We start from the raw sequence: 17,138 nt of genomic DNA, 5'->3' as shown, positions 1-17,138 counted from the left end.
CTGGTTCTCTTACTAAAGTATACGATCCCAATGATGTCACTCTCGGACTTCAACCAGACAATCAAACCGTCATTTACCAAACTAATGGAGCTCTTGTGCTCTTTGTCATGTGCACAATTTATCATCATTTATTCGTTCGCTGAAAATGCATCATGGGGCACTTACGCCACCTTTTTAGTCCTCACTACCATAACGGTTGCTGGCGTTTACTACAATGTCACCAGGGCTAATTCACAGTCCAATTTGATCAAGCTTTCTATCTGTATCATAGGATTTATTACAGCCATTGCATACATAGCATTCATTGCGGACGAACTGATCAATGTGCTCAAGTTCATCAGCGTACTGACACAGCTGTCTGACGCGATAATGGGCTTGACTATCTTCGCAATAGGAAACTCTGTCGGAGACCTGATCTCTAACCTGGTCATAGCCAATGTCGGCTATCCTCTGATGGCACTGGCAGCATGCTTTGGAGGCCCATTGCTGAATTTACTCCTTGGGATTGGTGTCAATGGGAAGATCATTGGCGAGGTCGACGTCAACATGAAACCCAGCTTGTACTTGACCTGTCTCTGGATCCTCGTCAACCTCGTGTTCATGCTCATTTACATTCCATACCATGGATGGAAATTCACTAGAGATGCTGGGATTTTCATGGTTTCCGTGTGGGTGATCGGAACTTTCCTGAATATCGTGCTAGAACTTGTTTAGAAGAAATCGTCCTCTTGTAAGTATTGTAGTAACTCCTGTTCACGTTCCTTCGAATCCACATCCGTTTTCACTTCGCTTCTATTCGTGTTCATCGGATAACGCATGGCCCGCACACAGTCATTATGCAAAGACATGCAGAACTTGATTCTTCTGTCAAATTCTTCCTGTGGTGCCTTGGTTGAGTAAATGTTCAGCATCTCATTCGATTGCATGTACCCATCCTTGTGGTCAATCGTGGCATCAACGACTCCGTCCTTAATAGCCTTTGCAACAATGTATTCAGCACTCAGTTCGCTGTCAAGATGCAGCTTGATGCAGATGTCTTTGAGAGAAATTCTCTTGTAAGACAAAGAAATGATTCTAATGCCTGTTTTAATCACATTCTGTCTCAAGCGTAACACAAGGTTGTAATTGTCATCCTTCTTGAGTGCGGAGCCAAACGTGCTCAGGGCATCACTGAAAAGGTTCAAGTCGCCCAATCTCACAGCCCTAGTCACGGCGAGGTATGGGATGAGGCTCTTCTCGAGAGAAAGATCGCGAAACGTGGACAGCTCTGGGATCTCACCTGTCAGTAACTGGATCAAAATATTGAGCTTGGTTGCTGCCTGCAAAAATCCAAGAGCAGACTTTGTCTGTGGGCACTTTCTAATGGCGGTAATGGCGCATTCACCCGCGGCAGAGTAATCCAGCTGGATCGTCTGGATTCTAGCCAAGTAGTAGTAATATCTGGCAACAACAGAGTTGGAAACATCTTCTGGAAACTCGGTCTTTTCGACAAGGTTGTATGCTTGGTTAATGTCATTCGAGAGAAGATATGATCTCAAAAGCAAGGTGATTGCAACAGCTCGTGTCTCCTTGTCGTATCTCAAAGTGGAGGTTCTCAAGGCAGACTGCAGTGCAGGACGGATTGAGACTGTATCTTTGAGAACTTCTTTAGATCTGAAAATGTAGAACCACATTTTCGCAGAGATGTGATCAAGGGTTCTTTCATTGTGGCTAGCAAGTGCAATGATGCATTTCTCGTTGAATAGTTCCAACCTGTTGAAGTCCTGCTTGTCGTGGAGGAAAATTTGCACCAACAGATGAATGAACAAGTCGATCTCTGGTCTTGGAGCTTCTGCAACGTCTTCCTCAACCATTTCGACATCCTCAAAATCAGACAAAACCTGAATGAGATATTCGTAGTGAGGATGCGAGCTTGGGAATGTCTCCTTAACAACTTTGATCAGCGATCCAGCGTCTAGTTCTTTTCTCACGGGAGTAAGTTCACGAAAGACCTTCAACACGTATCTCGGATCATACTTGGCTGCTGACTGTTCCACAAGTGCCAAAAACTGATGAATTCCTACGAATGTTAGCGAGACTGCGGTTACATCTCGGTACTTACTGTCCACAACGTCCATTGAGGGCTCAGTATTCTGCATAGTTGTATTTATTGTAGATATTTATTTCAGTGGCGAACTTCGACATTTAGTATGATTTACACACGACCCAATATTTTGATCGCTTATTTACCATGAGCCGGAAAGGTTTGGCGTCGTTTGATCGCAATGCTGACCAGCAAACTAAGTTTCAAGATCTGGGACAGGCAATGCTGAGGCAGCGTGAGGAACAACTAAGAACCCAGCTCCAGGTTTTCCAAAACGCGTTGGTCAACTTTAAGCAGGAGCACAAGAAAGAAATGATGAAGAACCCCCATCTGCGAGCGCAATTCAGCCAGATCTGTGAAAGTTTTGGAGTCGATCCACTCTATATGACTGCCGAAGACGACCTCGATCCCGAAGAAAGAAACAATAGACTTGCCATTAGAATATATGAGATATGTCAAGCAACTAGAGACCTGTATGGGGGTATTATATCTGTGGATGAGGTGATCCAGCTGGTGACTAGCACTATCCAGGATGGCTGGCAATTCAAAATGAACCACCATGATGTGCATGTTGCCGTGGAGAGCCTGAAAGTGCTGGGAAATGAGTTGGAATTGGTCAAAATCGGGTCCAAAATGTATATCAAGTCAGTGCTCCAGGAGTTCAATGCTGATCAAAGCCAAATACTGACCGCTGCAGACAATATTGGGTATGTCACGGTTTCCATCCTGCGCGACAACTTCCACTGGAAAACAGCAAGATGCAAATCAAACCTGGACGACCTACTTTCCATCGGGCTGTTGTGGATTGACGATCAAGCTGATGAAAGATGCTATTGGTCAACAACATGGATTAACAAAAGTCATTAGTGCGAAATGTACTCGAAGGCATAGCTGACAGAGTCGTATTGAGACTCGTTTTGCATCAAAAAGTCATCATTCTTTGCCAGATCTTCACGGTCGATATGATTCCATGTGGTGGCATCTCCATACAACATCGCAGCTGACTTCAGTTTTTGCTTTCCGTTTTGACAGCGCTTGCACTTGTAAGTATCATGCGTCTCGCAGGGCGTTTGATCATTGTACAAAAACAATTGTTTCAAATTTTCGCTGGAAAACTGTCTTTCCACGTCTTCGTTGGAGTCGACAACGCATGTCGAGAGCTCCATCTTAGCTGATTGACGTTGGAAGATTTTTTCCTCTATAGTACCCGTCGCAATAAATCGGTAAATGAAGCAATTTTTCTTTTGGCCGTCTCTCCAAACTCTTGCCAAAGCTTGTTGATCGCTAGCAGGATTCCAATCGGGATCTAATAAAATCAGTCTATTGGCACCAATAAGGTTTATACCACACCCTCCCGCTTTGGAACTTAGCAAGAAAACAAATTCATCAGCGTTTGGATCGTTGAACCTGTCCACCAATTTTTGACGTTTGTTGATTCCCAACGACCCGTCTAATCTCACCGTCCCAAATCTATGGTGTCTGCAAAGTTTCTCTATTAGATCCAATGTCTGCGTGAAGTTGGAAATAAGGACAATTTTGTCATCTGTTTCTTTGCGAATCTTGAAGAGGAACCGCTCTAGCATGGCAAATTTGCCACTGTACCATGTTTGAACGTCTTTGTTTCTTCCGTTCCCAAAGTCGTAGTCATCCGGTAAAATATTCTCGGATCCTGAGATGTCGTTTGGCAAATCAAGCAGACGAGGGTGTGTGCACAGTTTCCGAAGCAGGCCAATAGCTTTGAGAGGTTGGGATCCCAAACCTCTAATGAGCTTATTGATCTCTGGAGAAGTGACAAAATGACGGTATAGCTTGGATTGGAGCTCGCTAAGGTTGCAAAACACAACGTATTCGTATTTGACCGGCAGATATTTTGATAAAATATCGTTTGTTCTTCTGATTATGAAACGTGAGACCAATTCAGTTAGTTCCTGAAGCTTTTCGTCTCCTTTTTTCCGTTCTTCTTCCGTGGCAAGCGAATCTCTGCCACGAAGAATATCCAATTCGTAATTCTTCCTGAATTGTGCGCGGGAGCCCAGAACACCTGGATTCGAGAAGTTCAGCAACGAGAAGTATTCTGACAAATCGTTTTGGATAGGAGTACCAGACAGAATCACACGGCGTTCGCAGTTGAGAGAGTTCAAAGCCGTAAATGTCAGGGAGTCTCCGTTCTTGAGTCTGTGGCCTTCGTCTGCCAATATCAGACCAATCTCAGTTCCTTCCAAGTTCTCTACGTTTCTGCGTAACGTTTCGTAACTGATGATTAGGACAGGCCTGACAATGGATCGTCCCTTGGCACGAGCCCATTGCCTGAGCACCTCGGCCATATCGCCGGCTCCTTTGGATCCTTTGCCGTCCATTGCCAGGGAGTTCAATGTTCCCTTGCCAAGCCATTTGTCGATCTCGTTGGCCCAGTTCTTCACCAACGACGATGGACAAACAATGACGCATTTTTCAATTGTTTTTTTGCCTCGCGGTCCTTGTCTTAGAAGCGTCCACATTAGGGTTAAGCATTGAAGCGTTTTTCCAAGGCCCATTTCGTCAGCCATGATGCAACCTTTGGCTCTAGCATCCACGAGTCCTGCTGTGCAGCGGTACAAAAACTTCACTCCTGCCACCTGGTGAGGTCTGAGAATCTTGGCGAGCTTTGGATCAATGACGACAGGGACGTTCGGGAACTGTTTCATGACTTCCTCCTCTGGACGGGTACTGATCCCCAAAATCTCGTTCAGCGACTTGTGTGCAGACTTTGCGGGTTTCTGTGGCTCTTCGGCAGCGGCTGCTGCCTTTGCTGCCGCCAAAGCAGCCTCTTCTTCCTCTTTCATGCCGGGAATCACGTCCACCGTAGGATCATAAAGAACGATGGCGTACTCTCCGAGCGGATCGTGCAGCGGTTTTGGAGGGAAATACAAACGTTTTCTGTTTCCCAAAGGTGGCGGAGGCTGAGCGTTCATCAGCTCATACTCATTGTCAGCACCCGACTTGACCGGGGCCTTGAACTTGCGCGTCAGAATTTTGTTGGTCTCATCCATAGAGCTCAAAACATTGCGAGGCAATAGAGCACCCTTTTTCTTGTTCAGCCCATACTGCTCGTCATCGTCTTTCGTTGACCCAAAAGGAATGTTCTCCTGCCCCAGTTCCGCATACGATTGTGGACCTTTGGCACGGGCTGTGCGGATTTGCCTACCAGCAGCCGAGACAGCTGCAGACACCAGTATCGGGCTCTTGAATGGCTTGCAAAGCTTCTGCGACGGGTCCTCATACAGACGCTTTCGTTTTAGCGTGGGGGAGATTCCTGCGCCGATGCCGAGCTCGTTGTCGGGCGAGATCTTGAACCTTCTATTATATGTCATGGGATCTGTAAACAAGACGCGAAAAATAATTAATAGTTTTACATCCATACACCGCGTTTCGAGAGATTACAGAAAAGCCAGTTCTTGGCAAGCAGGCATCAGGTTAGGATCCCTAGTGCGGGCGGGCTTGGATTTACGTGCCGAGAGGGCCTCCGGTGCCCTTGTTGCCAAGAATGGTAAGAACCGCTCGTTAATAGGTTTAGGATGCCCAGCCATGTGCCCTGCAACCCTGCTGTCGGATACACGTGGGCTTGGTTCTGGAAAAAACCAAGAGAGCCGCTTGGCGAAAGCTTCTCGGAGATTAGCATTTATCTGGCACGGGGCACAGTTGGCGAATCATCTGTGTTCACGCCTGTACGTGGCCCGCTTCACAACGGAGATGCTTTGTGAGATTAATTTCCGTTGCCGTGCATGGCTCAAATAAGCTAAAGCCATGTGGGGTCAATTCGAAAATTCGATGATACCTGTGCTGCTCGGAAGAATATATAGCATGCAGTCCGCATTTGAAATTTCACTGCAAAATGGAAGACTCAAAAGCGATCGAGGTCCAAGTGGAGACCTTCGACGCGGGCTCTCATGTGATGGCGTACGATAAAGAGGGCAGATCCACCCGTTTCGCCAAAAAGAAGTCTCTTAGTGACATCTTCACCATTATCTGTGCCGGTGCGGCCTTGTTGTCGGACGGGTACCAGAACAACTGTATGAACATGTTGAACTCTGTGTTTGCTCTCAAGTATCCTGAGACGTACGACAGCACGATGAAGACCCGGGTCTCCAACGCACTGCTCGTTGGAGCTGTGCTAGGACAGGTCGTGGTGGGCGTTACCGGAGACTATTTTGGGAGAAAATGGGCCATTCTGACCACCACCTTGATGATTGTGGTCGGAACCATCCTAGCGACTGCCTCCCACGGCGTCACTACCGAAGGCATGTTTTGGATGATGATCGTTGCAAGAGGTATTACCGGTTTTGGTGTTGGAGGAGAGTACCCTGCCAGTTCCACTGCTGCTTCCGAATCTGCCAATGAGGCTACCAAAAAAAGAGGAGGGGTCTTCGTTTTGGTGACTAACTTGCCGCTCTCACTCGGTGGTCCGTTTGCCTTGATCGTGTTCCTGATCGTCTACCCTGCCACCGGCAGCGGTGCTCATCTGTCCACTACCTGGAGAGTCATGCTTGGAATTGGATGCATCTGGCCGCTTGCAGTGTTTTATTTCAGATTCAAGATGGCCACGTCCGTGCTCTACAAGAAGGGAGCTATCAAAAAGAACGTGCCCTACTGGCTCACCTTTAAATACTATTGGCGCAGACTGCTGGGAACCTGCGGCTGCTGGTTTATCTACGACTTTGTCACTTTCCCGAACGGCATCTTCTCGTCTACCATCATCTCATCGGTGCTGGACGACACATCTGATCTGGAGAAGGTTGCGGAATGGAATCTGCTGCTCGCAATTATCAGCATCCCCATGCTGTTTGTCGGTGCCTTCCTCACGGACAGAATCGGAAGGAAATACACCATGTGCATTGGTTTTGCTGGCTATCTTGTCATTGGTCTCATTATCGGCTGCTCGTACAAAAAAATCACCAAGATCGTGCCGCTCTTTATTATATTCTACGGAATTTTCAACGGTTTCGGAAACCTGGGACCGGGAAACATCCTGGGACTGACTTCTGCCGAGTCGTACGCCACGCCTGTCCGTTCCACGTTGTACGGTCTCTCCGCTGCCTTGGGCAAAACCGGTGCTGCCGTTGGAACTCAAGCATTCACTCCGATCCAGAACAACCTCGGAAAGCAATGGACGTTCATCATTGCTGCGCTCCTGGGCTTTACTGGTGTCGTTCTAGCCTTCCTGTGTATTCCCCACGGTCTCGAGGATGACCTCATGCTGGAGGACGTCAGATACTTCAGCTATTTGAGACGCCAGGGCTGGACGGGCGACTTTGGCTCGGAGGGCGAGATCGACAGCTACGAAAAAAAACCGTCTGGTCTGGGTGACAACGCGATAATCGAGAGAACCGAAACCTTGTCTGAATCTAGTTAATATGTGAATAGTGTCTACTTAATATTGCACTTTTAAGGCGACGTTGACCATCGGAGTGTAGTTTCTTTCATATTGGAAGTCAGGAACCCAAAGCTTGACTGTCAGACTGCTTAGGTCCAGATAACTGTCGTCTAAACAAGACACGTTACTGGCTCCCAGCAGTTTGATGTCTCTGAGAATCTCCTCTTTGAGTAGCTGTGACGCTTTTTCAACACCTTTTTGGCCGTACACCTCACTATAGAGCATTGGCCGGCCAATTCCAGGGATTGCACCCAGGCACAAAGCCTTGATCACGTCCGAGCCACGACTGAAGCCTCCCTCGACAAAAAGCTGAAATTGGTTCCGATCTATATTTTTCTCCTTCAAAGCCTCGTGTACTTCAGCAAGAGTCTCAATAGCAGGTTTTGAAAAATCCAGCTGGCGGCCACCGGTATTGGAAATTAATGCACCCCGAAATCCTAGCTCGGCAGCTTTCAGAATGTCCTCCTTTCTTTGCAGTCCCTTGAGAATGATTGGCAAGTTGGTGCTTTTCCTGACAGTCTCAAAGTCGTTCCATGTGGCGACGTACTCTGGTTCCGAGCCTAAAAGCCCACCAAGGTTGACGTCGGCCTTTCCTGCTTCCATTTCTCTAACCTTGTACTCCTTCTCTCTGTGTCCATGTGCAGCGATGTCCACATTCACAAAGATAGCTTTCACTTGCGGCATCGTAGTTTCTATATGCTTGAAAAGTTTAGGAGCTTCCCTGAGCTCTTCTGCAGATTCAAACTCATGCTGGTAGAAAAGTGTCTGACTATGAGCCGTTTCCGCATGTAGCTGCTCCAAGGAAACTGAGCCGCGCTTTGGCACCATATATGCAATTTTCTCTTCGGCAGCAGCACGAGCCAGAATCTTTTCTCCTTCGGGCTGGATTAAATTCGATCCCGTAAAGGAACTAATAAAAAACGGAGCAGCGGTGCGGACACCGAGAATGTCTGTTTCGATGGAGGTGTTGCTGATGTCAGTGAGGCAGCGAGGACGGAAGAAAATGCGGCCAAGGGCATATCTGTTCTCGCGCAAAGTGAACTCATCATCTGCTCCGGAAGAGATGTATGCCAGGGTAGCCGGAGGAAGAACATTTTTCGCAACAACCTCAAAGTCAGAAAGCGAAAAGATTTGGGACAGCGTTGGCGGAACCAGTTTCACCACTTGCTCCTCCTGCTCTTCGATCTCAATCAATTTTTGCTTTCTTCGGGTGCTTGTCTTTTTTTTCTTTGTAGGCAGGTCATTTATTTCTCCAACCAACGAGCCGTCCAAAAACGTCTCCAAGTACTGTGGATGGTGCATGGAATGGAACCCTTTGGTGGCATCATTTCCGGCGTATCTCAGGATCCGTGCAACGCCGCCGGGATGCGTCTTAATGAACTCCGTCACGTCGTAAACTTTCTGGTTTATGGCAATCCAACAGTCGTCGGGCTTGTTATGTGTCTGCAGTTCTTCAAAGCTGACGACCCGTTTCTGGTCACTACTGAGCGTCTGGCGCAGCTTCCAGGACCAGAACACGCTTGCTGCTCCAAAGAACCCGACGCTTCTAATTCCGCGAATCATAATATTTTATTAGTCACGAGGACCCAGATGAATTTTATACAATATTAACGTCGCTATCGATTTCTTGTGCAAAATCCTTATCAGAATTTCCAAACCGGGAAAATTCCGTCTATTTTATTTTAGATCGGCCTCAGAAACTCCACTCTTGTTGCACATCGACCTGAAAATGCCTTTTTGGTCGTACAATTTCCGTGGGGTGTCGAACTCGGCGATCTGTCCCTTGTCCATGACCAAGATCCGGTCATATTTCACAATAGTCTTTAATCTGTGTGCAATGCAGAGCACAGTGCAATCACTAAACTCCTTGGTGATGGTCGTCTGAACTTTGGCGTCGGTTTCGTAGTCAACGCTCGAAGTAGCCTCATCCAGAACCAGAATTTTCGTGCCCCTAACAAGGGCTCTGGCCAAAGCAATCAGCTGCTTCTCACCAAGAGAGAAGTTCGAACCGTCATCCTCAACAGTCCGACTCAGATGGAATTTGTGCAGATTGGGGTCCCCCTTGCTCTGCTCCTTGACTTGAGGCAAAAGATCTCTGTCGATAAGACCTGCCTTGCCTAGCGAAGTCCAAAGGGTCTCGTCGTCGTGCTCGCCGAAAGGATCCAGGTTCGAGCGCACAGTACCGCTAAACAAAACAGGATCTTGCGGAATTATAGACAGCCGCGATCTCAGCTTGTGCAGTCCGATTCTCGATATGTCGACTCCGTCAATCAGTATTTGGCCCTCGAATTCCGCCAGCCGGAACAAACAGTACATGATGCTCGACTTTCCGGCTCCCGTGCGGCCACATATACCAATTTTCTCGCCCCCACGAACGTTGATGTCGAGGTGCTTGACGGCCAGCGGAAGCTCCTCCCTGTATCTCATGCTGACATCGATAAATTTCACGGCTCCTACAGCAGGCCAGCTTGGCTCTGGGTCGTTCTCTGGTATCTCGAAAGGCGCCTCCTGTTTGATACTGGTGGCATAATAATTGACTCTTTCGACGGAGTTCATCTGGTTTTCGACTTCGGTCAGCGATCTCAGCATGAAACTCAACAGACCTGCAATGGTCAAGACATAGGTAAGCAGCAGACCAGTGTAAGCTCCGCTGATGTTGAACACACGGAAACAGCAGAGCAGTGCAACGATCAGACACAGCAGCGTCGCAACCGAGTCCAAACTAATGGCAAGCCATCCCTGGATGGCGACAACAACGTAGTAGCTCTCGTTCATGTCATCTATGAGTTTTTCGTTTACCTTCAGGAACCGCTCCGTGGAGCCGTGGGCCTTGATCGTGTCCATTCCAGACAGTGCCTCGTTAAAGTGCGAGTACACCACCGATCTCTTCACGGCCTCGAGCCGCTTGACCTCTCTCGAGCTCGACAGGTAAAACGAGGACACCAGGAAAAACAGCATTGCCAGGAACGGAATAGCTATGGCGAACCACGGAAGGTAGATAATGCACAGAACGAGGGTGCCGATGATGGTGGCTGCTGGATTAAGGAACATTCTGAGTTGATCCTGAATCTCGTTGTCCAGGGCGTCGGTGTCCTTAGTGAATCTATTGAGAACACGTCCCATAGGAGACGTGTCCATGAACGACATTGGGGCATGCAACACTCTCTTGAAGGCCATGATGTTCAATCGCAGCGCTGCTCTGTTGCAGAAATAGACGAGGATCATAAACTGCAGAACGTTGAAAACCATAACCAGCATAGTAAACATAATATAGATGCCCTCATAGAACTTCTTTGGGCGGTGGAATCTGTCGACAATCCAGAAAGACAGCCAGTTGTTGGTGAATAGAGTGAGGAAGGTGGTGAGAGCAATCACGAGGAAAAATAGCATGGGGAGCAAGGCCCTGAGTTTGCCAGATCCTGTGTTGATGTACGACTTGTACACCTGCCAGGAGATTGCGTTGACAGCCTTTTCTTCCGCCTGAACAAGCTTACCCTTGTCTTCGTCGTCAAAAAAGCCCTTCTTCTCGTTTTCTAATGTCTCCTCGTCGTCATCCTTCTCAACGTCATGACTGAACTCCATAAGTCTCACAAACTCGGTGTTTCTGCTCCTGAGCTCGGCAAACGTTCCGCAGTCAACGGATCCGTCACCGTTCAAAAACATGATTTTGTCGGCAGAGCCAATCAGCGAAAGCTGATGCGTAGCAAGAATACGCGTCTTATCCCTGAGGTATCCAAGAATGCACTCGTCCATTATGAACTTGCCAACCTTGGCGTCCACAGCACTCAGAACATCGTCCAACATGATAATGTCTCTGTCAGCATAGACGGCTCTGGCAAGGTTGATCCGCGCCTTCTGGCCACCAGAGAGAGTAATACCACGCTCACCCACCTCTGTGAGCTCTCCTCCTGGCAGCTGATCAAAGTCTCCCTTCAAGGAGCACACTTTCACAACGCTGTCATACTTTTCCTGATCGAAAGGCCGGCCAAACGTGATATTGTCCTTCACAGTGGCATTTTGCACCCACGGGGCACCACAAAGCATGACACTACCATTTTTGCAAACTCTTCCCTCGGTCTTGGGCATGAAACCGCACAATGCGTTCAATAATGACGACTTTCCAGACCCAACAGAGCCTGTAACAACCACGAAATCACCTTTTTTGATGGACAGGTTCAAATTGAGCAGCCCTGGGAAATCCGTCTTTGATAGCTCCTCGCGCTCGTGAGACTCCTTTTCCACAACCTCCTGCTCCTCGGACATTGTCGAGCTCTTGGTGCTTTTGGTGCTCTTGACACTCTCGTTCTTGTCCTCCGTTTCATCGTCCTCAAAAGTGTGCCATTGGAAGCTCGCATTCTCAATCTTCATTGCTAGTTTCTCGTCATCGAGGTCATCAAAAAACTTGTCCAGCTCCTTATCCTCCGGACAGGAAAGTAATTGACAGACACGTTTGAGTCCAATGACCATATCACTGGACATGGCAAGACTGGCAGGGACCAACAGGAACTGCTGTGTGAGAACCTGGAAAAGAGTCAGAGATGAGAAAATGTCTCCAACAGAACGACTGCTCTTCAGGCTGTGAAGAACCAAAAATGCCACCATAGAGGCAGCCAAAGGCATCCAGAGCGAAATTCCGATCAGAACGTTCTTGCCGCCCTGCATCTTGAACAGCGTCGACATCTCCTGGGAACGGATTTTCTGGAAAGAGCGAAGATACGAGTTTTCCCAGCCGTACAGCTTGATCATTTTGAAATTTTTCAGGAGCTCCTTGATTAAGTTAACCCTTTGGTCTGTGAACACATTTGCGCTCACTCTCAACTTGAAAAGGTATCTAATGAGAAATCCTGTGAATAGCGTGAAAAAGACAAACACAGCAATACCTGCAAGAGCAGAAACCCCGATATTAACAATCAGCATCACGACGACAATGATAACAGGAATAGGGAAAATGAACAGGAAGGGGAAAAACCCGATAGCAAGATCAACTCTTGCGAGATCTGTTCCCATAATAGAATTGATCTTACCCACAGGGAATCTGTGCTTGCCGCGAGCGTCGAGTTTGAAACTTTTTTCCAGCAGGGCCTTCGTCAAAACGGCCTTCACCTTGGCTCCGGTGGTGATGGAGTTATAAAAATAATGATTAATGCAAATACCGGAAAATAGGATCATGGCACACGCCCCGATAGCGTAGCCGACTCCCTTTCCCGTGTTGGTGCTGGCCCCGTAACCCCTGGTCTCCACGAAATCGACCAGTTTTTTCTGAAGCAAGGGCATGAGAGTTCCAGCGATATCGGCTAACACCTTCACAAAGGCTGCTCTCGAATACTGCCAGCCAAATGTGTAGAACAAATGCTTACCTAAAACAGACACTTTGATTTCAAAGTCGTCCGCATCCTCTTCTGGAGAGACCGAGGAAGTCTCCGGTGTTTCGCCGCGCTCTTGGCATTTTCGAGCAATATGCTGGGCCAAAAGCTTTTCGACCTCTGGTTCGAACGTGCTCTTAAACTTGGTGTACATGTAATCAATCGTCTGCTGCTCATCCAAAACAAACAAATCTTCCGGCTGGAGTGTCCTCTTGTACCCAACCCGCAGAAGGGGTGTCAAATACCAGAAAAAGCAGCGATATAGAGGATTGGTCTTATAATGCGGGAACGTCTTTCGCTCCTCCTGCAACGGCAACGGAGGAACATTCTTGCTCAACAAAAACGTTAGCGGCCGTCTTTGAAGGGCAAGGTGCTTCTCGAAGGCTTGCTCGGTATTCATAAAATATGAAAAAATGTATATCGGGAATTAAGAATTTCGGCCTTAAACTTTAGTGCCGTGCGAATCGATAAACCATGATTTTTAAGTTCGGTTGACACGAACTTGAGTTGCGGGCTTCACCCTTCTTCTCGGGCCCGGGTCGATCTCGCCGGAGCAAGCAACTGAAAACCGTATATTAGTTGTAGCCTTCCCGCCGTGCGGTGCCGTGAATGTCCTTGGTAAGGATCATCTCTGGTCACGTCCTCTAGCAGACAGATCTGGGCCTGCTCTTGCTTGCTGAATCAGTTATGCTTCCGGGACCCGAGCTCTTTCTGCCGGATGACGTAAGTGCTTAGATAAGCAGATTGAGGTCTGGAGTAAAAATTCTGGATTCTGGCGGTCGATAAAGGTCGATAGTCCGCGAAATTAGTTTGTCTTCATCATGTCATCGTCTGCAACAGCATCAACTGATAACACGAAGCAGCACGATCGGCTGCGCCAGCGGCTACAACACCAGCTTCAGGTGGTCAATGATACGCTGGAGACGGCAGAATACGACTGGTTTCTCCGTGGGGCACCCACAGGTTCTACGTTATCTCCAATAAAATCTCCATCCCTGGCTACTTCAAGCAACAGCAAAGCATTGCCTTCTGTCTCTGCCCCTGATACAGATATTGTTGCGAGCAACCACGACCTGCTTCCTCTGCGCAGATCGCGGACAGTTGATGGCACGACGTCCCGCACCAAAGAGGAGTTTGGCACCTCTTCGCTAGCCCGGTCGTCCACCAATGTGCTTTCGCCATCCTGTACTTCGGAACCAAAGAAGCATGGAGGTTTTTTCCGCAGGATATTTGGCAAGGAGGAGCGGCCACGGTCGCGGTCGTCCTCGGTTAGCGTCTCGCCTGTTTCAGCACCCCCAGCTTCCGAGGTTCCACGTCCAAGGAGGCAGTCAGTGGAACAACAACCAAAGGAGGAAGTCAAGCAGCCACAACGGGCTCCTTCAGAGAAATTATCCAGCAAATACAAGGACCTAGACCCCAAGTTGTACGAATACTTGAAAGACATTGAGGACACTATGGACTATGTGGATTCGCCCGAGTACAATGTTTTCGCTCCAACCATAGAGTCGCACATCAAATACAGCCCTGAAGAAATTCCGCCGCACCCTGACAAACCGAAACTCCCCTCGGCGTTTTCACTGCACCCAAAGTACAACCATCCGGCGGAGGAGGAGGAGTGTCCGTCTACCAGGGAGTCGAAAGAGGGTGTTTTCGGGTCGTTCCTTAAACTCTCTCGCAACAAGGACGCGAGCCACCTTTCGCCACACCCGTCCAGAAGCTCGTCTCTGTCTATTTCCTACGTACCTCCCCCACCCAAAGTCGAGAAGTCGCCTCCAATCAAGGCCCTCAGAGACGTCAAGCCTATTCGGAAAGTGGCTTTTGCAACCACAACTTTTGTCAACGACCCCCCACAACAAATTCCATCCAGACACCCACGTAAGGGAAATGTCGAGGTGGGCCCTGACGGAGAGCTGATCATCCACAAACTCAGCCCAGAAGAGCAAAAGACCGCCTCTTCCGGTATCGTGGTGGGTGGATCCGGCCATCTAAGGCTCGTCCACCAGGATTCATCTGAAAGCATGCAGAGAAGTCCGTCAGACCAGACCATTAATCAGCACGACAAAGTGATGGCAGCAGAGAAGGCCCGAACTACCGGGGACTCGATGGGACCGATCGACGACATTAAGATCGACAAGCCGATGGTCAGAAGAAAAAAGCCAATGGAAAAGCCAGTCGTCACGCTCAAGCTGGACGAATTGTACACCCGTTGCTGCCATCTACGGGAAATCCTTCCTATCCCTGCCACTCTTAAACAGATCCCCAAGGGGTCAACGGACCCGCTGCCTATTCTGCAACTGCGCAATCCACATCCTTCGCTGATTGAGGTGCTTTCTTTTGCCGATTTCGTTCGCATTGCGCCTATTCACTGCGTTTCTCTGGACGGAGTTTCAATGACACACGAGATGTTCCGCACGTTGTTAGCGGCGCTCCTGAGCAAGCGGCACCTTGAGAAATTATCCCTAAGAAACACTCCAATTGACGCTGAAGGCTGGAAGATGCTTTGTTGGTTCCTGTCGATGAATAAAGCTCTCACAAGACTAGACCTCACACAGTGTCCATCCCTTGACCTCAACCTCCAAAAGCTTCGAAAACCAGCAGACACCAGAGACCGGATGACATGCAATATTCAGGACCGTTCCGATATGGACTGGTCTTTGCTGACAGCAACATTGATGGTACGTCGTGGAATTAACGAGATGGTTTTGAGTGGTTGCAAAATTAATGATCTGGCCGTGTTCAGGGACTTTTTGAAGCTAGGACTGAAAAACACCATGAAGATCGGTCTTGCTTTCAACGATCTCACTTTGAGCCACATCGAGATTGTGGTTGACTGGATGAAGGAAAGCTCGAACGTTGTTGGGGTGGACCTGGGCTACAATGACCTATCGACGAAGCTGCGTCCGTTCATCGAGTACACAAAACAGGAGAACTTCCGGTCCTCTCTGGCTCTCCTTTCGCTCAACAGCTGCAACCTCCGCGACAACGAGGACACGGTTGCTGTTTTTGACGCATTTTCCAAGTTTTCGCACCTCAAGTATCTGGATCTTTCCAACAACAAAAAATTGTTCGAGACGTTCATGCACAAGTTTGTCACGTACCTGCCTCTTTTCCAGGACCTGCATCGTTTGAATTTGGACGGCAACGATTTCTCGCAGGTTGCGCTGATCCAGCTGAGCGAGACGCTCCCGCTCATCAAAAACCTCAATTATCTGTCCATCAAGCAGAATGTGTTGACAGAAGCATGCTGCGAGTCGCTCTGTCAGTCTCTCAAGTACTCGCGGTCGCTATTCAATATTGACTACGACCTGGAAGGCGTTCCTCCAGAGTTTCACCAGAAAGTGGGGCTGCTCACCATGCGCAACATGGAAAGAGCACTGTACGGAGACACGGACGGTAGCTCAGACCTGAACCCGCTGCTGAAAGTGACGCAGAATGGCAAGCCGTTCACTCAAATGGCTATGGACATGCTGCGCAAGTCTGATAGCTTGACCGAACAAGAGGTGAAGGAATTTTTTGAGTACACGGACAAGTTGCGCAATGAAATGCATGCTGCTATCAAGGAGCTAGTCAAATTGCAATTACAGCAAAGACTCACGATAGAAGGCAAGGAGACCCTCATCAGACTTATCATGGTGGACGAATCTGTCAAGAAGTGTTTGGAATTGCTTGCAAAAATGCACCCTGAAGTCGGTGCTCCGTGCCATACTGGAAAAACTTATGACTTTTTCATTGAAAATAAGGAAGAGGCAAAACGACTCTCTCCGCAGCTGTCAGACACAGAGACCACAGAGCTTAAGGCCGAATCATCGCCAATGGTGGCTCACAATTCGGTGTCGAGTCTTAATATGGTTGCTGAGGAGGCAAACACATTTAAAGCGTCCAGCACTTTTAAAAAGGCCAGCCTTGACGCAGACAAGTTGCAAGAGAAACAGACCTCCCTACTCGCGGCACTTTCTGGATCAAGCGACATCCAGAAGTTCCTTGATGCACTAAAGAAATTACAGAATAGTGGGATTACGCTGTCTGACCTGTACTCTCACTCGGATACAGAGAACAACACCCTGATCAATACAAGAAAGAGCCAGACAGACCTCAAGTCGCTTGGGGCCGGAGACGAGCAAGCGCGTTCTCTGAGGGATGCACTGGACACTGTACTGAACGAACTGGGTAAACGCAGAGACACCGATTAATTGTATAATATTACAGATTCAAGAATTTAAACATATAAGTGATTCATTGAAAGACTTGGTTCATATGGCTCCCGTCGTCTCGAAACTTTTTT

The 17,138-nt window shown here is 48.3% G+C and overlaps 7 protein-coding genes across 7 annotated transcripts; 3 read left to right on the top strand and 4 right to left on the bottom strand.

The window, feature by feature from the left end:
- Nucleotides 1-710: 710 nt before the first annotated feature.
- On the bottom strand, nt 711-2,138 carry HPODL_04468 (26S proteasome regulatory subunit rpn3; the record flags this gene model as incomplete). Its single annotated transcript, XM_014079273.1, has 2 exons — nt 711-2,059; nt 2,102-2,138. The coding sequence occupies 2 exons, from the start codon at nt 2,136-2,138 to the stop codon at nt 711-713; spliced, it is 1,386 nt and encodes a 461-aa protein (XP_013934748.1).
- Nucleotides 2,139-2,230: 92 nt separating this feature from the next.
- HPODL_04467 (uncharacterized protein) lies at nt 2,231-2,950 on the top strand (the record flags this gene model as incomplete). Its single annotated transcript, XM_014079272.1, has 1 exon — nt 2,231-2,950. The coding sequence occupies one exon, from the start codon at nt 2,231-2,233 to the stop codon at nt 2,948-2,950; it is 720 nt and encodes a 239-aa protein (XP_013934747.1).
- HPODL_04466 (DNA repair protein rhp54) lies at nt 2,947-5,433 on the bottom strand (the record flags this gene model as incomplete). The annotated part of the gene is made up of 1 exon (XM_014079271.1): nt 2,947-5,433. One exon carries the CDS (start codon nt 5,431-5,433, stop codon nt 2,947-2,949), a length of 2,487 nt encoding a protein of 828 aa, XP_013934746.1.
- Nucleotides 5,434-5,954: 521 nt separating this feature from the next.
- HPODL_04465 (metabolite transport protein GIT1) lies at nt 5,955-7,472 on the top strand (the record flags this gene model as incomplete). Its single annotated transcript, XM_014079270.1, has 1 exon — nt 5,955-7,472. The coding sequence occupies one exon, from the start codon at nt 5,955-5,957 to the stop codon at nt 7,470-7,472; it is 1,518 nt and encodes a 505-aa protein (XP_013934745.1).
- An 18-nt stretch (nt 7,473-7,490) lies between these two features.
- HPODL_04464 (L-lactate dehydrogenase (cytochrome)) lies at nt 7,491-9,056 on the bottom strand (the record flags this gene model as incomplete). The annotated part of the gene is made up of 1 exon (XM_014079269.1): nt 7,491-9,056. The coding sequence occupies one exon, from the start codon at nt 9,054-9,056 to the stop codon at nt 7,491-7,493; it is 1,566 nt and encodes a 521-aa protein (XP_013934744.1).
- A 114-nt stretch (nt 9,057-9,170) lies between these two features.
- On the bottom strand, nt 9,171-13,256 carry HPODL_04463 (ABC-type multidrug transport system; the record flags this gene model as incomplete). Its single annotated transcript, XM_014079268.1, has 1 exon — nt 9,171-13,256. One exon carries the CDS (start codon nt 13,254-13,256, stop codon nt 9,171-9,173), a length of 4,086 nt encoding a protein of 1,361 aa, XP_013934743.1.
- Nucleotides 13,257-13,677: 421 nt separating this feature from the next.
- HPODL_04462 (uncharacterized protein) lies at nt 13,678-17,046 on the top strand (the record flags this gene model as incomplete). The annotated part of the gene is made up of 1 exon (XM_014079267.1): nt 13,678-17,046. One exon carries the CDS (start codon nt 13,678-13,680, stop codon nt 17,044-17,046), a length of 3,369 nt encoding a protein of 1,122 aa, XP_013934742.1.
- Nucleotides 17,047-17,138: the final 92 nt, after the last annotated feature.

Source organism: Ogataea parapolymorpha, chromosome V (assembly GCF_000187245.1).
Source record: "Ogataea parapolymorpha DL-1 chromosome V, whole genome shotgun sequence".
Classification (NCBI taxonomy): domain Eukaryota; kingdom Fungi; phylum Ascomycota; class Pichiomycetes; order Pichiales; family Pichiaceae; genus Ogataea; species Ogataea parapolymorpha.
This window is presented reverse-complemented; position numbering and strand designations above follow the sequence as displayed.